Below are 22,094 nucleotides of genomic sequence, written 5' to 3'. Positions count from 1 at the left end.
TTCCATTATTTATACGGCTATGTTCGGTTGACATTTTAAGTATGATGCAAATGACATGGTGAAATGGTCGGATTCGATTGCTCATTAAGCCTCCCTCCTGTTTGTGTATGTATATATGCGTCTGTCTGTCTGTCTGTCTGTCTGTCTGTCTGTCTGTCTGTCTGTCTGTCTGTCTGTCTGTCTGTCTGTCTGTCTGTCTGTCTGTGCGTGCGTGCATGCATGCATGCATGCATGCATGCATGCATGTATGTGTGTGTGTGTGTATGTGTGTGTGTGTGTGTACGTACGTACGTACGTACGTATGTATGTATGTATGTATGTATGTATGTATGTATGTATGTATATATGTATGTATGTATGTATGTATGTATGTATGTATGTATGTATGTATGTATGTATGTATGTGTCTGTCTGTCTGTCTACGTGTCTATCTATCTGAATACATACATAATAAATGTCTGGAGTAGTTTGCATAAATAATAACTTTTGATGATTGAGCTATATCATGAGAATTAAAGCTAGAAATTACACATAACTTAGCACATATAGTAATGACAAGTATTTACGTATGCCTGATTATTTCGATAAACATACAGTACTGTGCGATATTAATGAGAGATTTTAATTAACAGATTCCACTTTCACATTATCCTTTGTCGTCTCGAGAGGGCGCTTGAACTTGCCCGCGTGTGAAGCTATCAACGTATTCATATATTCATATTCGTACTTTTAAGCATGTCAAGTTATATGTACAATTTTGCTGTTATTGTTGTTGTTGTTGTTTTTATGTGTTTACTTGCTTTGCATATTTTTTATATAATAACAACCAAGACACTATCATCAATTATTTGAAACTACAGAACACTAACATTTGATATTTCTCAACATGTATTTGACTTATGTTCGATATTTGTAAATGACCTTTGCATATTCACTCTATTTGATTCACCTATGTAATACCAGTATCCCATATGGCCGAGTCAAATCAAGCAATCTTCCTTAGTTAATATCGCCCCTTACGGGAGGCATTCGAAATTTAGTTTACATCTGTGGATGTTATAATTTGACGTTGGTGGCGCCACAAGTCTCTGTCGCATCACTCAAACCTCACCGCATCGATTGATGATAAACTTAGCTGCCTTCAGTGGCGGCCGCATTTGCCTTAGGGAACCTTAATATTATTTACGGCATGGGGTCTGAGGAATGGACAACGAAGTCTCAAGTTGAGAGGACAGCAGAATTTAGCCTTGCACTGGGCCTATGCCGGGACCGTGTGTGTGTGTGTGTGTGTGTGTGTGTGTGGGGGGGGGGGGGGTGATGTGAGTACAAGAGGGTTTCGGAAGCTGATTTTGAAAATGTTCCATCAGATCACTTTCATTTCAAATTTTTACATCTAGACCCCAAAGAAATGTCTCCACCAAATCTCAAGGCAATCAGTCTGGCAGTTTTTGAGTTTTTTAAAGTCGTTCACATACATACACAGACGTTTCACCCCAGGGGGCTCAAGCTCGGTTAGTTTTGTTTACGAAAACAAACAAACAAATGAACACAAACACAAACAAATACTGACCCCAAAATAGTCACAATTGTAGATACCCGCAATTGTGACTACTTTGGGGGTCAGTATTTTTTTTATTTACTTTTGTTATCATAAACAAAACTAACTGAGCCTGAGCCCCCTGTGATTTCACCATGCCATCAGCACTATTGAACATCAGTTCACTTGTACTATAAAAGTGTCTCAAGGTGGTGCCATGTCCCTTTAATCTAGATGGTGTGAATGTGGGTCATAATCCTGAATCAATGCCAAGTAAGAAGTAGTACAAGAATTCCACACAAAACAACATCTTTCAAAAGGGTGAAGAATTTTATTGGAAACTAATATATTTGATGAAATGCATAGGTTACTGCATAAAATGAAAGCACCCGAGTAAATGTTCATGGTTCTTATATACCAAGAGTTGGTATAGCTCAAAGGTAGGTCAGAGTTGAAAGGTAGGTAAAAAAGCTTATATACTCAGCTTGTGCCACTTTAAGCTGAACTCTCAACATTTGGCAAGGAATAATACATAGGAGGTGGGCATAGGCATACCAACCTATCCAATGAACTTTGACCTGTAGATAATCTGTGTGTCCCCCGAGTATAAATTTTACCTTGCATAGTATTTTCAGAAAGATATGTCATATGAATCATGATGGCACTCAGCTGGGATCAAATAGAATCTGCTACTTCCTAGAATATGTTATCATGATTATGGTATTTTTATTTACTAAAAAATACTTTGACTGCATTGTTACCCCCAAGCCCATCCACTATTTGATATTAATATTCTTACAGATTTTATATTTTTAGTACTTATGTCGATAAATGTGGATAATGTGGATCTAGTCTAGAGGTTATCTGTGGCATCAAATCTCAAGATTTCTCTTCAACCCATCTAGCTGAATGAGAAATCGATAAACCAAAATTTGTTCATGCAAATGAGCAAACCCAGACTGTCCAAATGATATAAAGTGTCCTGATATGTACCATATTTGGAGATTAAGTAACTGCCCTATAAAACACCAAGTGTCATTGGTTAGAACTCTGTGATTGATTGATCAACAAAGACATGATGTTAATGACTATGCGTGGCGTCATTTGAATTTGAAATTTCATCTCAGTACCTCAGTGAGCTAGATGTGAGAAGAGATTCGAAGCCACGGATATGCTCTACAACAAAGAGGAAGCTACCAGAACTGAATGATGATGATGAACCTATGGACAGGTATGTGGAAGCTTTTAACACTAAGGCAGATCTAATTCCTTGACAACTGTATACATGTGGTTGAAACATGACCACCACAATGACTTTCACCTTTTGTGCAGCTTCAGGAAACTCCTATAAATTTCAATATTCTGACAATATATCTTCCATTCCTTTAAGTTTATTAGCTAGTACTAAAAAGCTAAATTTATGTTTTCAAGGTGATTTTTATTAGACATGGATTATCACTATATACAAAGCAACTGACTTTATATATTAAATTGTCCAAACTTTTTATCAATTTTTTTTTGAATATTTAAAACAAAATACACCATTTCCCATACAAGTGCATAAAAAACTTTTGTAAAAAGATCTATAAATTGATTCCACGTGTAGATCTGTGTGTAAACATGTATGACTCCCCTGGAATGTAGAAACCTGAATAATGTGTCTTTATCTCATTTTGAAATGTGATACTACAGATGAATCCAAGCTTTCCACTTACTTAGATAGACACAAACTTAATAAAGTAATTGTTCAGTGTGGTAGATTACACAAGTGGGTGACAGTGGTGCCTTTGTTGTACAGATGTAATCACCCAGTAATCAATACATTGTCACAACAGGAAGTCCCCAAAAAAGTACACTGCCAGATCATGGAAGTCTGCAGAAACACCACCCTACTGTGATTACAAATAAACCGACATCCATTCAATAGCTTACAGCAACATTATCTCAACAGTAATTACTTTTAGTTTGTGTCTTAGCTTTAGTGAGACGAAAGCTCGGTGTCCACTGTTGTAATTGTACTGAAGAAAAAAACCCCAGAATTGTTGTGTGGAAAATTCTTTGCATTAGTATGGTAGGAAGTAATTCGCCCTCTCAATTTTTAATCTGCTACGAGGGAGACATCAGCCTCATAGCATGCAAGTCGCTGGCTACTCATACTGAGATCGGCATGGATTTCGTAATCGCCATTGGTTAACCAGCTTGGAAGATCTGGAATTTGTGGAATTGCAATATCACTCTTTGGAAGACTGTACACACCCTGCAAAAAAAATGAAATAATTATTGTTTTAGGTTTTCCGGATACTTCGGATTGCAAATTGAATTGCAGTCTGTAAGCCCTATATACTATGATAAATTGTAAATGACATAGATTGACCTGTTCTTTCCCTTTAGTTCACACCTCTGACCTTTTCCAAAGATATTCATGTTGTCTCAAGGAAAAAAACTTTCAAGTTTATTTTGTAAAATACTATTTGATCGCGGAGATTGAGAGCCAATATGTCAAAGGTCAGAAATCTCGCCTTTAAGAATATGGGCATATACACTTGATACATGGAAAACTGCAACTATATGGAGTAAATTGCTAACTGACCTTGAATATGAAGGTCAAGGTCGTGGATTAGTGCCTTATCAGAAAGATAAATGCAGGTATGTATATCCCACTGTATATTAACAGAAGTACAGTTAAATGGACTTGGATTTAAAACAGGTCAGGGCAGTACTGTTTACTTACCTTGGGAAATGGACAATAACATGGTATTTTGTAAGTACTGAATGGTTCTGGACATGGCTGGGAAGGTGAGAACGGAATCAGGGAGCACAGGTCATCATAGGTACAGGAACCAATGTTGTCAACACACGGTATTTCAACCCAAATACCAACAATCTGTCAACAAATGGCAATAATTAACTAAAACAGTCATTTCTCTGTTTATAATTATCAGCTGATAGACAAAAATAACAATACCTAATTGTCATTACTTCTATGATACATTGTTGCCATGACTACATGTGAACACTTTTCACTGAGCAGCCCAAGGGCTTTGATTAAGATTAAGTCAATGACAGATTTCCTGAACATTTTCAAGAAATGTTAAATATCTTTACTAAATGATTATTTGAACTGGGAATGGATTCTAGTTTTCTTGAACAAAGGAACAGAAAATGCTACAGACTTTTATTTCTGAATCACACCCAACATTAAAGGGATTATTGCTTAGGGGGTGAGATCAATAGTTCAATGTAGGATAAAAAAAACTAAACTCTTATACTTAGACCCCCCCCCCCCCTCCTCCCCTCTATTGGCTAAAATTGAAATTGCTTCAAACCACACAATCAATTTCAAATCAGTATGTAGTAGTATGTAGTGCTATGAATATAAAGCCTGCGTAAAAAATATTCTTTTGCTGACACTTTATTTTAATGCTATGCATTTACTATAGCAAAAATTCTTCCATTTCTCTCATTTTGACATTTATTTGTATCTAGGGGTGCAAAACATCCATTAAAAGTAAAATTGATTTTGTAGGATGAGAACTGAAATGGCTCAACCCCCCACCCCCTTTAGTTTTTTTATCGTACATTATACTATAATTGATCTGTTCCCTTACAAATCTTTGAAATGACATATCAACTCATCATGTCAACCCAGTACAGTGTAGTGAGTTGATATGCCATGATACCCATGGCTTCAAATTGTGATAAGAGATTTGAAGCCACAGATAGCCTCTAGACTAGCTGCAGTGATGGTAGTCTTCAAATAATTCTTTACTGGAGGTAGTTACTACAGTATAGCCAAGGCAGAGAACATGCCAATTGTGTAGAAATGCTGGGAAAGGGTTTGTTACCAGGAATCCAATAAAAAGAAGATAGACAGGAGGAAATGAGGAGGCAGAGAAACATTATTTTTTTTACTTTAAAAAAACCAACCCCCGACCGACCCATAGTTGCCATGAAAAAGTAATTCTTAAAAATAGTGTCACCCATATATCATTACCTTCTTTTTGATTGTCAGTACTGCCTTTAATGGGGCACCAAACTGGATATTGAATGTGGCATTAAGTGCTACCTGGACATTGCCAGGAATTGGAATTGGATCAGGAGTAATTGTAACATTAGCAGATACGGGATCAGATTTATCACCGCAATTTTTCCAAGTCATCCCAAACTGTAAATAGAAAAGAGAAATAAAATGAACATCACAGTATCAGTATCAGCTGATTTTAAAGTGGCCATATCGATGAGGTTTAGGTACCTATTTTGGATTTTTAATTGATAAGATAATTTTATCATGGTGTCCTTCTTGAAAAATCAATGTGAAACAACACTGACATTGACAAAGTCTGTGTTTGTAACTCAATACATTGCAAAGAGCTCAAAAATGTGTAAAAAAGTTTGTTATTATACGTACTACAATAACAAAGATTTTACACATGAATTTTTTGCAATTTATTGAGTTACAAACAAGGACTTGGCATATGTTGTTTCACATTGTTTTTTCAAGTAGGAAGCCATGATAAAATTGTTTTATAAATTAAAAATCCAAAATAAATACCAAATCCTCATCCATATGGCCACTTTAAAGGGTTGTGGTGCAATCAGATTTAATAATGCCTTGAAATACATTTATTAATAATATGCTGTTTTCATTTTGCTACAGCTTCAGGTATTCTTGCCACTTATTAGGAATTCATGAGAAAAATCACTGCTGGAACAATTTCAGGCATGCCCACTGATCACATGATTATCCAAACACATCATGTGATTTTCCTCACTATCTGACCTTTCACCTTACCAGAAATTGTTATCACACTGATAGTTTTACCATGTATGAGATAATGAGCTACAAGCTACACTACTATGAACTATTGATGTAAAAAGGTAATCTCTGGCTAAGTATCATAAATGTCACATGTGCATATTCAACATGTTATTTTTACACAAAATAATTTGTATTTCCATGGCAACAACTGTACCTCAAACTATTTGTTGCAGTGATGTCCAGTAATGTTTTAAGAAAACTTTTGTGCAGAAATTTTTTTGTAATGTATTGAATTAATTGATACTACTGAACAATGTCTAAAAGTATAAATATAAACGTTTTTTTCTTTCTTTCTGCAAATTGCCAGAATTCTGTCAGTTTGCTTTTGCTTTTCCTCTTTGGCAAAACAATTTTGAAGAACAAAAAGATACTGTTTTTTTTTTCACTGTCCTTTATGTGGTCTCTTCATTTAGTGGTCTGTATCATACATGGAAGTATGCATCCACACCTCAGACCACGAATCATCATTCCTGGTCTGAGCCCACAGTGATACTTCCATGGGATTAATTACTAGTATTTACCCTTTGTCTTTAGCATCACAATACATCACATGATATGTTGAAAGTTCGTTGCACCCTGCCAGGTCAGGTGACGTGAGGAGACAACCACATGTTGATTGAAACGCTGTTGAGGTTACGCCCCTTTACCTGGCTGGCCGAGCATTGTGTTTGTTGTGAAGCCATGCTAAAGGTTGTGCCACGGCGCATCATGACAACAAATCACAGACTATCTATGTTCAAAACAATATACATCCAGACGTAAAGATAACACCAGACAAATGACCTACTCTGTTTTAAACTATACCAGGCCCCTCACGATATATTTTTCAGAAACAATTCCCATCTTTTCGTCAATTCAGCGTTTTTCATTCAAATCCTGGTATTATTTGTAATGAAAATATGCGAATATCGACCTAGCTTCATTAATTGTAACGATAGTTTTTATTTTGAACTTTGTTCTTTTTAATCGTTCCGCTGTTTCCTTTTTTTAAAACCCCGGGACGAAAAAAAAAGCTAAAAAAACCCCGAACAACTATAAATCAAATTATGAACGCAGCTATTAAGTCGAACTTGAGATTATGACCGTCCTTCGAGGCACTGTAAATATAATAGTGTAAACACTGCCAAGGTCTATGGAAATGAGATATTCGCAAATGAAACAAGAACAACCACATGACAGAAATACACGTGAACAAAAATCTTACGCTAAAAAAGTGAATTGCGTTAGGGGCTAAATAAATCAATCGCGAACATCATCAAATGATGTTTGGGTACCAGTGCATTCTAATATCCGAACTAAAACCTTCCAATTTTCGATATTACAATATCACACGTAAGTGACATATTTTCATTAACTTTCTTTGAAGTGTCCGTATAACGGTATATGCATTTGTTTAACGCCTACGGCCCACATATGTTTGATTTGCCCATACATGACTTGACCATGAGCCAGACATGCTGGCCGAGCTCACATTTACGTTTACGTACCTGAGTGGCATTATCTGCATGAGGTTTTTGTGGAATACTGAGGACATCCATGAGTAGTCTGAGATCCAGTGGTCCGTCTGCCGGGTGAGCGGCGACATAACTAAAACTCAGGCAAAGTAAAACCGACAGTGCTACTAACATGTTCATGTTTCTCGTCTTGCTTGTCGTGTTTATATATTTCCCACAATTCCATGTGTCCGAGGCCGAACCATATGCAAATTTTGGGGACACATGTGACATGACCTTTGTGACTTTCGTATCCCATGCTTGGCATGCATTCAACTTTGTATAACTTTACTTCGTACTTGTACCTTGTTTTTCATGTCAACTTATCAATGTACTGTTGGAAAACATATTTATTTATTGTGTGTTACATGTAAAATGTTTTTTGTTTTTTTGTTTCTTTAAAATCAACAATGAAACTTGGACGCAACCTGTACAAATTAGAAAACATTTGGTTCATTTTAATTGACCATTGATAAACATGATGAAAGCTGGCAAATTGGCCGCTGTACTTATTTGAATTCTTGAGTATGTTGAGTGGCTAAGAAGGCACAATGAATTATTATTATTATTATTATTATTATTTAATTCTTAAGAAACGCACTACGTCTCAGCGCATTGTACAACAACTGAAGATGAAAAAAATAATACAACAGCTACGAAAACACATTAAAAATTATTGATGTCATTCGTCCCTAATCAATCATACCAGTGGGTACCGGATACTGGCTCAGTGAAGGCAAGGTACGACATGTTGTGTCTTTCATAGACTAGATCATACGGCTACTCGAAGCTTGGTTATTTAATATGTTGTAAAATAGCCATGTTTTGACAAGATTTGGGGAATATTTCAGTGAATATTTAATATTGCCATAGCTTGTTGATGTTTTGTAACTCTTTAATGGGTGACAAACACTTATTTGTTGTATTGAATTTAACTTTTGTTCCAAACACAACTTTGAAAATTTTACCTGAAATTTTCGACTGCATGCACACTTCGGTCTTTGTCAACAGATTGACCCACTGTTCAGTACATGTGAGCCTCAGGTAAAATTTTCAAAGTCATGTTAAATTTAATACTATGCTTTACCAACACAGATGAATGTCAATTGAAAACACATGTTATATATTGACTGTAAGTGAGTCAAAATATTGAGACGAATAGTCCAAGTTGTCTCACTTTGCACTCATTAGAGATAATATTGTACAAGTAATTAAACAGCAGAGACAAAAAATATATATATCAATCGTTGCTTTATTGCACTTTTGAAAGACGAATAAAAAATGATTAAAAAACCTGATACACTAAACAAATTGTAGTACATTATTTATACAACAAATCCTGACATCAAAAATCCACGACATTAAATTATTCCAATATGAATACAATTAACTGTAAAATTGTACATTATTCAAATCCACAGAAATTTACATATCACAAACATTAATCATTATCAAATTTCAAAAAGCAGTATCTTTCTTCCTGAATATTTCACTGATTAAAATACAAAGAAAAGATCAGCATACCCATATAACTGTTTTAAAGCTGCACTAGCTGCAACTGAAATTTTTGTTTTGAAACTGTTTTCTTGATAGTATGACTTAGTTGTAATATCGTACATCGTGCACAGTATTAAATCACCTGTTAGTAAATGTATTTGTGTAGCTGTACACATAATATAGTACAATAAATCCAATCAGATAGATTTTGGGTCCACACCCTAAAATCAGCACCCCAATGCAATCGTAATTTCAACACATTACTGTACTACTTACAGATAAAATAGACCTCTAATTAACATGCACAATGTCTAATTATTGGTGTTTTAATAATTTCAGTCAATGTATTTTAGGTTTCCTGATTGACACAATAATAGTCAAGATACAGCTAGTGCAACTTTAAGTGAATTCGCTTCATAATTTGTACTAATCTTTTTTTTAGTATTCAAACTTCCCTATAATCTAATTCTTACAAAATACCCCCATTTATTATAAATTATCGTACATATAAAAATCCATACGAATTAGTCATTTTGCAGCATTTCTGTTAATGAAAGTAAAATCACTTTTTTTTAAAAATCACACCTCAATAAATCTTTTTACCTGTTTTTTGTTGAGAAACTAAGGAAGTGGTTCCTGAGATTATTTGTGTAATAATAAGTATTGCATCTCTCAAAGATCATATAAAAATCGAGTGTCCAAAAATGTATTCTAGAATTATTTCATGCATACATGTAATGCACCAATGATGTGTGACTAAAATCAACATCCCAATCATTCTGTCAAAAGTGAATGAATATATCGATTTGATGGAATCAAAGTACAGATCTAAAAATGAGAGAAACTTAACAACATTCAACTTTGATTAAAATTTAACTCTTTACAGAGCAATTAGAATATTTGGATTTTTCTAGTAATATTTGTTGCTCTGTTGTTGTTAGAAGAAATCACTCTACATGTAAAACATACATGTCTCATAAAATCCTAGTCAGGGATGGAGCTAATTTTAAAAAAGTAGCCGGTAAAAATGTGAAAAGTAAGTATCTATGAAGGAGACTCATAAATCTGCCTTATGACTGATATATTATACTGGTTGAAACAAAGAATTTTGAAACAAGTTCCTGAAAAAGTAGCCAACAGAACATTGCAGAGTAGGTGGTTGTTTTTGTTGGCTACTAGACCTTACCTACATCCCTGCTAGTTAGAACAGAGCTACTGGGTTAAGTATTTTAATGTTGTGAATTTGTAATAACTAAAATTTATAAAATCATAAAATTTATATGTTTTTTTTTTTTACATAAGGAGACTACAGTGTATATTAAAGATGAACACAGCCTCCTTAATTTCCTGGTCTTCTCTTATTAGTCCCCTCTCTGGCCATCAAGCAATAACCAGATTGACAGATCTAAATTTGGTAGTTTGGAAAGATTTTTCTCATCAAGTTAGATTTCCTGTTGTTTTGCATTTCTTGCATAGAGTGAGTGAAGTGTTGTCTTCTTCTTCTTGTGAAGGTTAAAATGGCCAGCAGGGATCAGGACAGTAGCGAAGATAGGTCTCCAGGTGTCCACTGTTTACTTGCATTAGAGCAGTGTATGCAGTCAACTGAAAAATAACACAAAGAAAATCTTATTATTGTCGCTCTGTGAAACGTTTCATTGATGACCCCTTGACCTTGCTGACCCTTGGAATCACTGACCAATGACCTTGACAGTGTGATCGCATAATTCACCCAGGTGACAAGTAACCACCATGTCAAAATACAACAGTATACATTTACAGCCACTGGAAGTTTTATGATGTTTGCCTTTGTGTTCAGTGTTAGTTTACTGCTGGTTTCACTTCTCCTTTTAGGTTCATTGTCTGACCTAGATATATCTCATTCAAATTTTACAATCCGGATGTCTGAATGATGATGAATGTTTACATTGAAAGTTTTTGAAGGGAAATACAACTGACTGTTACTAGCTTATATTTCATGTTGTCTACTTCAAAGATTCCTGAGAATACCAAACCTCCATTCAGACCCCTTTGTATTTCTGTGGAATAGTCATGATATGCATTAAGACCTGTAGGTGTGTGCTCATTGCAAGCTAATTACCACCTGTTTGAAAGTGTTTTCAGAAAGCTGTTTCTGAAGATACCATGCAGATTTCTAACAATTTAAATGCATTTGGTCCCTTAAATATCAATTGAAAAGTGGGCCTAGTATTTTCAGAGTTAAAGTTATTCTTGTCTGTCTATGACAGTGAAGAGATTTAATGTAAAAGTTTTTTTCGATTTGAGATAATTTCGTTACCTTGTTCAACATTGGCTTGGTACTCAGCACATTGAAGATGCCAGGAATACCAACATTCTGTAAGAAAATATAAAAATATCAGTAATTACTACAATGGAAATGAAAGAAGACATACTTGGTTTATTAGATTTATCACTACATCACTTTACAACCTGTAGGACACAAAACTGTTCAGTCTTTCAATCCAGAGTTTTAGACAGAATCATGCAAAAAGAGTAACAAATTTACAAAAAATTCGCATATTTGGTCTTTACTACCAAATCAGAGAGACTACAGAGAGTTTCATTTAGGGAATGTATTGCTTTTTTTTTAATGTCTAATAACATTTTTTGTTATGAATTACACAAATAAAATACAGAACTGATGGTATGCACGCCATATAAAATCTCACTGAACACAAATAAACAGTTTCGTGTTTGAATCTTTTTCTTGTGATTCACCCAATAGTAATTAGAGCTGGGAGAACATCAAATTTTAGTGCATCACAAGAAACTGCTGTGAGCCATGCCAGTGGTGTGTCAAATATACTTAGAGGGTACACCGATGTGTAATAACATCACATAATTGTTAATTGAAAAATAAATGGGTTACAGTCTTTGGGGTAAAATTATCTTGACGTTCAAAACTTCCCGGCACTTTTTAATACAGTTTTGATAGATTCACCAGGAACTGAAAACCTTTTTTTTTCAACATGCAAGTATATCGAAAGATAGACTCATGCTTAGCAAACAAAAGGGTAAAACCTAATGGGCGGTTTTCTGAAACTAGTGTCAAATATTTGTCACTTTGTATGTTTTCACAAGTCAAGTTTTGTCACACTTCTGCTCAGCTGAAAGGCATGTGACTCTTGTGACTTGTCAAGTGATCATGTGATACTTGTCATTCCCGTCATGTACCTATGTGTACAGACAAGCACTAGTTAGTTGTTAAGAGTTGAATTTTTACCTTCTGAGTCAACTTATTCATGCACTTAGTGGCAGGGGTTCGTCTGTCATCTATAAACAGTGGAGCTTTCCAGTGGTCATAGTTGGTTTCCAGGATGAAGTATGGATGGCCTGTCTCATTCATGCTATGGAAAATAAAAGGTCATGTTTACAATAACAATGTAACATATATGTGACACTGCATGGCTCAAAATAACATGATATAATGTAGTATAGCATAGCATAGCATAGCATAGCATAACACAACAACATTCAGTCAGATTTATCACAAGCAGTCACATTTATCACAAATAACTACACGTTGTCAAGACAACCGAGCAGTATCAACAAAATGTTAAAAGAAAATGACATCTGCCCACTGCAGGAAAGAAGAAGACAACTTTGTCTCACATTCTTGTTTAAAGTTACACAGGACCTCATACCAGCTATACAATATACATCATGATACATATCTCACACCTCAAAGACCAAAGCGGAAAGTCAAACCCGGGAACTTTGCTGACTACCAACATAGCAACTGTGTGGAAAAGTACATGACAAATAACTATAGCTGCTTTCAAATACCGTTCTCAAATACAAAAATTTACAGGAACTCATTTTTTCCAGGAACAATCACAGACTGGAACAAACATGACAATCATTTGGTCACATCTGGATTGGTGGATGCCTCCAAGGCATCCCCATGCATAGCGACTAAGTGTTTTGACCTCCTCTTCCATTGATTATTTACCAGTACTAGTTTCTACAATGTTCTGATTCTGATGCTGGACATAGCATAATGTAACTTAACAATGCAACATAGAGTAATGTAACAATGTCACATAACAGAACATAACATAATGTAATGGTGGGGGGAGGGGCACATGATGTCAATGACCACACTGTGAAATAAAATGCTTCTGAAATTTGTGTGTTAATGGAGTGTTTCAGTGACTACAGGCAGAAATGCAGTGCCTTCCTCCAAAATATTATTAAATAACAGTCTCATTTCTATGATTCAATTTAACAATTACAATATATTTGAATAACAACACATGCATTTATTCTTCAATGACTTTCTTGACATTTTCTGGGAATAAAAAAACAAAACAAAATAGTAGCAAGAAGACTTTGATGTTAGAAGACAACTTACTGCCAGATGTCAGCTGTCTTTTCCCTGTCTCTAGTGATCACAACTGCCTCACCAGATTGGTTTCCACCCAGGATAAAGTAGGCTGGTGCCAATACTTTGCCTTCAGTCAACAAATCTTGAGCTTCTGAAAAACTGTAAATCAAAGAAATGATGTCTTACTAACACAACTACCTACTGAATTTCCATACTACGATACTATAGCTGTGGTTCAGATTTGGACATATATTTATAATCTTAAATGACTGCTAATGTTATCTCTAGTCTGTAAGATACAACGTCCGTGCCATGCCAGGGGTTTAGAAGCCTGATAGGGCTGTACAACATGAACTCTAAATTTGTCAGATTTGAGTAGATATGGAGAGACATTGTAATGACTATTAAGTGAGTCATGATTCTCAGCTACTGTTATTCTGATAGTAATTTACTTGAAGACTCAAACACAGAGTCTGAGTCCACATAACTCATATATGATTTTACCACAAAGAAAAGACACCAGCAAGAATCTTGACTTTCTCACTTTGGATTGACAGATGCCTGATAGACACAGTGGAATCGATGTGAACTTTAGAGGGTTGATGGGAGCATTGATTTGAGATTGACATACACAGTATCACAGAGATGTGCTGTGTTCATTATCAGGCTAAGAAGTCAAGTTTCAACGGGACTATTAAATTGATTGTCAAAGCTACTAGCCAATAGGGAACTTGCAAACCCACCATGTTGAATGTTGCATCATGGGAAATGTGATAATAAATGCTAATCAATTAGTATTATAAACAATATTGTTACATTGTTTGTAACCACTAATAATCAATTCATAATTACCCTGACAATTGTGGGAGGTTTATCTTATCGGTAGCTCCAGATTAGGTATTACGATAACCACAGATAATCCATAGTCCTTTGTATCTGAGCATGCTCAGTCTGGATTGCAAGTTCCCTACTATATTGAACACATATTGTTTTATTACCTGTTACAGCTTTCCATAGCATCTCTTGTTATAAAACCAATCCACTTGGCATCTCTCTCTCCAAGCACCCATTCAATAAATCCTATGTAACCACCATCTATGTTGAATCTCTCATTCATGCTTACAGTGAAAACATTCTGTTGGTTTAGAAAGATTTCATAATATATCATACTAAGTATTCTTATCATAAAAACAAAAGATAGTATAGTTTTGCCATTAGGAGTGCTATTCAATATAAGATTCTGGTCGGAATGTGGACTAGAATCGTTCAGTACAGTGGTGTACTTTGAAAATCACCCTTTCCCAACTTTCTGACATAACTGTTGATAACATTCTGGTCAATTGAAATAGTTCTGTTTCTTCCATTTTCAATTGTTTAAGTTTTACAAACTCATGACTTCATATAGGATACCAAACTATTAATAGCTTGCGCACTGGCTGCAAAGCGTAGCGGCTCAATGACTAGTACACATGCACGTCCTATATACTATGTGATTTTTGGGGGTGGTTTTACCCAAGGATGCATTGCGGCACAATGACTATGCATGCACATTCTCCACATGGAGGGCGCTATCTTCAATATCATTGTGAGGCAGCCCAGGCAGCCGGTCACAAATGAATCTACCCTGCGCAGACTTTGCCTAGTTATGATATTATGCAAAATATCTATCAAACCATTTAGAAGACACTAAGTCATATGCCATGAGCCATGGTCAAAGTTGTACTTACAGGTTTGATACCAGTCAGGATACCAATATATCCTGCAAAATGGACAGCTTGGTAAACAGTTTTACCACCTCTCTGATAGTCAACATTCACCACCAGAGGGCGCAGTGCTTCAGTTAACCACCATGTATTATTTCCAGTGTCCCAGCTGAAAGGAAAAGAAGTTTGATGAGTGTTTTCATACACATTATAAGGTAAAATATACCAGGATGTTAGTTTGATTTCACTCACTTCCATTCAACACTGTACACATATATTGATAAAGTCTGTCCTAAATTTTTATCTTAAACATTGGTAAACACCACTCCAGAAATTTTTCACAAACTATGGGTTCTGGAGAGTCATTTCATGATTTTACATCACCTATAATTGTGATTTCAGAAAAAAACATTAAGTTGATTTTGTGCCTTTATAGGTTGTCTTTGCTATGGGCTATTGCATCATGGGAGTCAGCAGAAATAATGTATTCAAATTGCACACTGAATATTTATGACTCATGACTATTCATGAGTACAACTTGAATATAACTTAATATAAATCAGAACATTTCAACTACATGTGTCTTTCAATGTCACAGTGGGCAGGAATCAAAATCCCTTGCCCACAGACTACCAATTCTTGTCAATGGGGTTAGCATAATTTACAGTTGGTAGTCTTAGTACTAGTACTTACTGTGTGACGACAACAAGACAGAGAATATACAGACTTAAATTATTTCAGTAACACATATTCAAAAGGGGGGTCCTCTGTTTTCACTTCAGGAATATGGGACAACTGGTCACCATTTTATGGGTTATAATTTTAGAAAGTGGTAGCCCACTTGGACTACCGAAGAAAATAATTACTTTAAATCATTGACACTGGGTTAGTCTGTAAGGTACGCCATGACAGGGCGCCCTCACACATCGGTCAACCCCCCTGTGAGAGGAGGCTAGTGAGGGCGGAACATCACGACCTATCTCACAGTCTAACACTGGGTGAGTTATATGATGTATGATATCCTTCACTTTATAGTTATTTGTTTTATCCCCTACATTGGCATTCCCCTTTCACCAAATGTATAATTACTCAACATGTTCTCACTCACCCAAGTAATAAACCAAAATCCAGGTTTCTTGCGTGATATAATTTTCCTGTAAATAAAAAATTCAAAAAATAAAGATTACTAAAATCTTTGATGTACAACATGACTACAATTGTTTACTATAGAGGGGGAGGGGAGGGTACAGGTTATATAACCTATGGTCAACAAATTATGTACTCATAATAATGTGTAATATCAATATGTAATAGGTGACCCTATTTTTTTTCTGTTTCTGATTACCCGACTGACTCAAATTTTCAACTTCGACATCAAAATTTAAAAAAAAAATAATTTTCACCTGCCACTAATATTTTGTGTAACAGTGCCCTCTCTGACAAGAATAAGAAAGTGTCTGGACTGTCAACGTCATCTACAATCATGGCTAAGCATTTTTTCATGATGGAACATATTCAAGTAGGGGAAAGGGTTTTAGAGGAGAAGCAATGCCAATTGTGTAGAGAAGCTGGGAAAGGGGTTGTGACCAGGAATTGAATAAAAAGAAGATAGAGAGGAGGAAAAGGAGAGAAACATGTAGAAGATGATTTTTAAAACTTCTTTTTTATAAATCAACTGACCGACCCATAGTTGCTATGAAAAAGTAACGAGAAACAAAACAAAATAGGGTCACCCTAATATGTATAATGTTTTTAAAACGTAACATAAATTTTCAACTATCACGTATGATTTCTTTTCTTTTTGACATTTTCTTTATGATGTATATTTGTTCTCATTGAGAGACTAACTGAGCATAAACAGTGAAAGATGTAAAAGTTACTTCTTACCATTTGAGTCTTCCCCAATGACTGACGTACACATTGTAAATATCTCGTAAAATACATTGTACAATACCACTTCACCTGAAATCAAAAGAAATCATTATATCACCTTCATTTCGGTCATCGTTCTTACAGTCAAGAGTTTGACTTTAGTGACATGTAGGGAAAAGTTATTGAAAGCCGTAAATGTAGTGACATGTATGGAAAAGTTACTGAAAGTAAACGTAGTAACATGTATGGAAAAGTTACTGAAAGTAAACATGGTGACATGTAGGGAAAAGTTACTGAAAGTAAACGTACCACAAAAAATTACACTATTCAAATCAAGGCAAAGGCTGACTATTCAGATTCACAGCTAATTCTTTGTAAGCGCACTTACGGAAAAAAAATAGGAATACGTGTAATGTCTACAGTTCATCATTACATTATCTTAATAAACAGATCATCCTCTAGTTGTGTATGGTATGCCATGATGGGGCGCCCTCACACATCGGCCAACCCCTCTCACCTCGGTGAGAGGAGGCCAGTGAGGGCGGAATGACACAATATATCTTACAGTCTATGTCTGGCTGTGTACAGTAGAACAGGACAGACATATACCATGCATAAGCAAAGTTGAACAAATAACATGGAATATATACTCTGTTGGTGGGCAGATGTTGTATGATGCATTATGACAAGTTTGACAAGACTCTTACCTAGAGGAATACCAGTAGCTGATGCCATACCAATGATCTCATCACCATATGGAGCTGGTAAACCAGATGCTATTGCTGGCTGCAGGTAAGTACATTAACACGACAGAACTTTGTGAATTATTTTCAATACTATATTTTCCCTCAAAATAGTCAAGAAAAACCAACACAAATAACGACTTATACATAGTTCTTTGGAAAGAAGCGTTCATTTGTTTTCTGTTAGATTTTCGATGCAGAACGATATAGCTATTTATCATGCATATTCACAATATTCCGATATTGTTTTATGTTGAGTATAAACAGGAAATATCACAGGAGACACAACATGACTGAACTTGTGGCTGTACAAAGTATTTCAAGCCTGCAGAGAAGGAATTCATTATCAACAAAGTACAGATGCTTGAAAATTGTCTACATTAAGTCTGGCAAAGCTAAGCGTTGTATTATGATAAGGAAAAAAACTACTGACACGTCACTTTATGGAAACTTTAATACATAGGAACATTATGTCTTAGGTAACACAGAGCTGACAGTAGAGGCCAGAGTACGATGCCTAAAGTCAGAAAGAATTTATGAATCTCCTAATTACATGTAAATGATGAAAAAAATACCATGCCTTTCATAAAGTCACAGTTTTGTAATACTTACAAAATGTTTGTCTATAAAGTCAAAGAGTGCACCATCAAAGACAGATGAGGTCAGATTTTTGATGACCTTCAGCATGTACAATAACTGTAATAAACATAAAATACAGACATTTTAATAAAAATTACATCAAAAAGAGATACAATTAAAATCATGAAACCTGAAACAAAACGTCTGGCTTGAAAAAAATCTTACCAAGAACATTGCTACATTTCTAGCTCAACAAAAGTCTTACCAACATACAGTGCTACATTTTATCATCTGGTTCTACAAAAATCTTACTAATATTGCTACATTTTATCATCTGGCTAGATAAATATCTCTATTGGTAAGATTTTTGTTGTCAGATGATAAAATACAGAAGTATTGGTAAGGTTTATGCTAAACCACATGATGATCTGTTTCAGATTTCATGACATTAATTGTACATGTACAGTAGTACTTGGAACATTGTTGCTGGTCAAGTGTAACAAATAGTCTTATGAACAATCTTTCTCTAATTCTTTAGTTTTTAGAAATTCATCAATGCTAATGTTTTGAGGGCGACAGTACATTTTAAACAAAACATGATGTCAAATACCCAAAAAGATACCATGAGGCCTAATAAAAAAAACTGTGTGGTTCCGATTACACTCAATTTTAGAATAAGTGGGGTAGGTAGATTTTTTTACTTTATTTATTTATTTTTTCATGTGTGAGTGTCTAGTTCAGGTAGTTATGTTTTCTGTTGTTTTCCATATGGTTTCTGAGTTATTGGTTTCTTCTCATCAGATGTACATCCATTACAGATTGGAAGAACAGTTTTTTATTGTCTTTTCAAGTTGATGTCAGTTTAAGCATCCACTATATCTGGCGTGACTAAACAATTTCCATGATTTTACTTTTTTTTCTTCTCGAATTTGTAAAAAAAGTTTAGGGTCGGCAGTAAAAAACTAGGTGGGGGTTAGGTAACCGGAACCAAACAATTTTTTTCTTTAGGCCTGATGTATGTTACAATGTACTTCTGTTTAAAAATTAATTACCAAAGTATGAGTCTATTACTTTTGAAATTTGACTTGTCTGAAGGTTCACTTACTTACCACAGTAATTAACTGTATCTATGTACTAACTGGTAGCTTTTACCAACAAACTGATATCAACATATGGTATATCTATATACAAATGTATACTCACATCATCTTGTTTATCTGTGACAAGTTTGGTCCATCTGTCCTTTGGATCAGCATCCAGGTTAACCACATATGTTGGCACTTTAGTCTCAGGTTTGGGTGGGTACATGTCATCTCGGCATTCTTCAGTGAACTGTGGTTTCAAATAAACAAGAATGTATGTAATGCACTGGGGATGTGTAAAGATATGATACGCATACACATGCACATACACACACACACACACACACACACACACACACAACAACAACAACAACAACAACAACAACAACAACAACAACAAACACAAACCATAAATATATACAAAATACAAAATACATGTACATAGAAAGAGGTTACTATTGAGAGCTTTGTTGATCATTTATCTATTTAATGTCATACAGTAACAATATTCACAAATAGAAAATAAAAAATGTGCAGGCCAGGGCTGAAACTAAAACATTATTTTCTCCAGTGGGATGAACAAAGGGATTTTGATTCTCTGTGAATATTTAGTACCATTTTGTTTTCTATTATTTCAGTTTAATACTGACCTACATTGCACATTTAAATCTGAGACCCTAACAACAGATTGGAGTGTACACTAGCTTGTACTGACATGAGCCCAAAGTACAATGTACAAACTACAATGTACATGACGTATACAAGAGCACTAACAAAATGGTGTATGTGTGTTTGAATATCTTTGTGCGTGAATGAATGAATGAATTGAATGCAATTAAACTTTAAAGTGCATGCTGTATGGGCTGACATGGCAAAGTTCCAACATACACATTAGTGGGGGGGGGGGGGGACTTTCTATTATGTATGCATGGGTCCAATCAACGGGTCATCAATACAAGTCAGACAACATTGTGTTTCAAATGTGGTTAGTTTAATATTTTGCTGCACTGTGGACAAATTAAGCCACATTCTTTAAGCATCTCTGTATGATATTATTACAAAGTGTTGAATTATGTACATGTACAGACTTTAAAGTGGCCATATGGATGAGGATTTGGAATTTATTTTTGATTCTTAATTTGTAGAACAATGTTATCACTGCTTCCTTAACTTGAAAAATCAATGTGAAACAGCATAAACAGAGTTTGTGTTTGTAAGTTAATAAATTGCAAAAGGTTAATAAATGTACAATGTTTGTTATTGTACGTACAATAATCTTTGTATACATATTTTGGTTTCAATGAATTGAGTTACCAATACAGACTTGATCTATGCTGTTTCATATTCATGATTTTTCATTGTTCTATAAATTAAAAATCCAAAATAAATTCCAAATCCCTCATCCATATGGCCACTTTAAATTTTGAAGAAAAAAAACTATAAATAAACAAAAATAGTATATTTCTATAATCGTATTTACTTTCATTCCAATTGAATGCTAAATTAATTGTAACAATCAGCTGTGAGAAAGTGGTGTCAAGCAGTGGTGTCATGTGACAGTCACATGGTATTGAATTGGGTGACAGCCTTGATAAGTATGTTTTCTAATAGTGACAATGTCATATTCTAGAGTGGGAGAAGAATTGCATTTTATGCTTGTCACATTCTTTTGTAAAGCTGTGGGAAATTTTACTAAAATCATAGCCAGTGGAGTTGTCTATGGCAAAGCAAAAACTCGGTAATTTTAGTTGCTATGGCATCTATTTGCAAATTGCATGGATATATCACTATACAATGTACAACCAGAAAGTCGTGTAAACATACATGTGATGCATACACTCTCAGCCTGTATTACAAACTCTGACAAATTTCTTTCATAGTAAACGATATTCTAGTACTACAAATTACAATACATATTTGTAACAATTCCTGACGGTCAGTGGTGATTGATAACAATGATAGTAACATAATACAGGACAATTTCATATGATTGATAATTTACGTTAATGTACTGACGATATTTTCCCCTAGTTTATATTTCTGAAGATTTATGGAATCTGTGAATCGGCATACCGCCTTCCTCGTGATCACATGTTATATTTGGCACGGAAGTTGGGATGAGATAAAGTACAGGTAAACACGGGTACGTTGTGATCAGATCATCGCATCGGTGGTGTGTTTACATTTGCTAGATAGTACCGTAGACTAGTAGTAGTACTCAGAACATGAGCTATGAGTAAATTATTTATCATATTTTTATCAAATAAAACTTACCGGTGGAATATCCTGCAGGTATGCTATTTGAACCACTGCAAATAGCAGTGTAAACCAGAGATATTTCATGGTTACAATTATAGGCTAACCGTGTTCGATCAAAGTGCCAGCTAGCACAGCCAGGTGAAAGGTAAAGCAGGAAATAAGTCA

General features: G+C 35.0%; 2 protein-coding genes across 2 annotated transcripts; both read right to left on the bottom strand.

Annotated features, from left to right (window-relative positions):
- Positions 1-1,865: 1,865 nt before the first annotated feature.
- Positions 1,866-8,012, bottom strand: LOC144438713 (ganglioside GM2 activator-like). The gene is made up of 4 exons (XM_078127858.1): positions 7,844-8,012; positions 5,532-5,702; positions 4,269-4,421; positions 1,866-3,794 (listed from the first exon to the last, which is right to left on the bottom strand). Exons 1-4 carry the CDS (start codon positions 7,988-7,990, stop codon positions 3,636-3,638), a joined length of 630 nt encoding a protein of 209 aa, XP_077983984.1. The 5' UTR covers positions 7,991-8,012; the 3' UTR covers positions 1,866-3,635.
- Positions 8,013-9,150: 1,138 nt separating this feature from the next.
- Positions 9,151-22,076, bottom strand: LOC144438463 (acid ceramidase-like). Its single transcript, XM_078127493.1, has 12 exons — positions 21,945-22,076; positions 19,792-19,920; positions 18,622-18,705; positions 17,974-18,052; positions 17,282-17,356; positions 16,503-16,548; positions 15,419-15,563; positions 14,690-14,826; positions 13,719-13,850; positions 12,588-12,711; positions 11,643-11,699; positions 9,151-10,948 (listed from the first exon to the last, which is right to left on the bottom strand). Exons 1-12 carry the CDS (start codon positions 22,011-22,013, stop codon positions 10,859-10,861), a joined length of 1,167 nt encoding a protein of 388 aa, XP_077983619.1. The 5' UTR covers positions 22,014-22,076; the 3' UTR covers positions 9,151-10,858.
- Between the last annotated feature and the right edge of the window lie 18 nt (positions 22,077-22,094).

This window comes from Glandiceps talaboti, chromosome 8 (genome assembly GCF_964340395.1).
Source record: "Glandiceps talaboti chromosome 8, keGlaTala1.1, whole genome shotgun sequence".
In the NCBI taxonomy this organism is placed as follows: domain Eukaryota; kingdom Metazoa; phylum Hemichordata; class Enteropneusta; family Spengelidae; genus Glandiceps; species Glandiceps talaboti.
The sequence above is the reverse complement of the archived record's forward strand: the minus strand, read 5'-3'. Positions and strand labels throughout refer to the sequence as shown.

What these genes read in the sequence shown, in the direction of transcription:
- LOC144438463 (XM_078127493.1), bottom strand. Translation starts at nt 22,013, where the DNA reads ATGAAATATCTCTGGTTTACACTGCTATTTGCAGTGGTTCAAATAGCA. An exon ending in AAGACAGCTGACATCTGGCA is followed by an intron (nt 12,712 to 13,718) that starts GTAAGTTGTCTT and finishes TATTTTCCATAG; the next exon opens with CATGAATGAGACAGGCCATC. An exon ending in TGAATAAGTTGACTCAGAAG is followed by an intron (nt 11,700 to 12,587) that starts GTAAAAATTCAA and finishes ATTTTCTTACAG; the next exon opens with AATGTTGGTATTCCTGGCAT.
- LOC144438713 (XM_078127858.1), bottom strand. Translation starts at nt 7,990, where the DNA reads ATGAACATGTTAGTAGCACTGTCGGTTTTACTTTGCCTGAGTTTTAGT. An exon ending in TACTGACAATCAAAAAGAAG is followed by an intron (nt 4,422 to 5,531) that starts GTAATGATATAT and finishes ATTTGTTGACAG; the next exon opens with ATTGTTGGTATTTGGGTTGA. An exon ending in GTTATTGTCCATTTCCCAAG is followed by an intron (nt 3,795 to 4,268) that starts GTAAGTAAACAG and finishes TTTTTTTTGCAG; the next exon opens with GGTGTGTACAGTCTTCCAAA.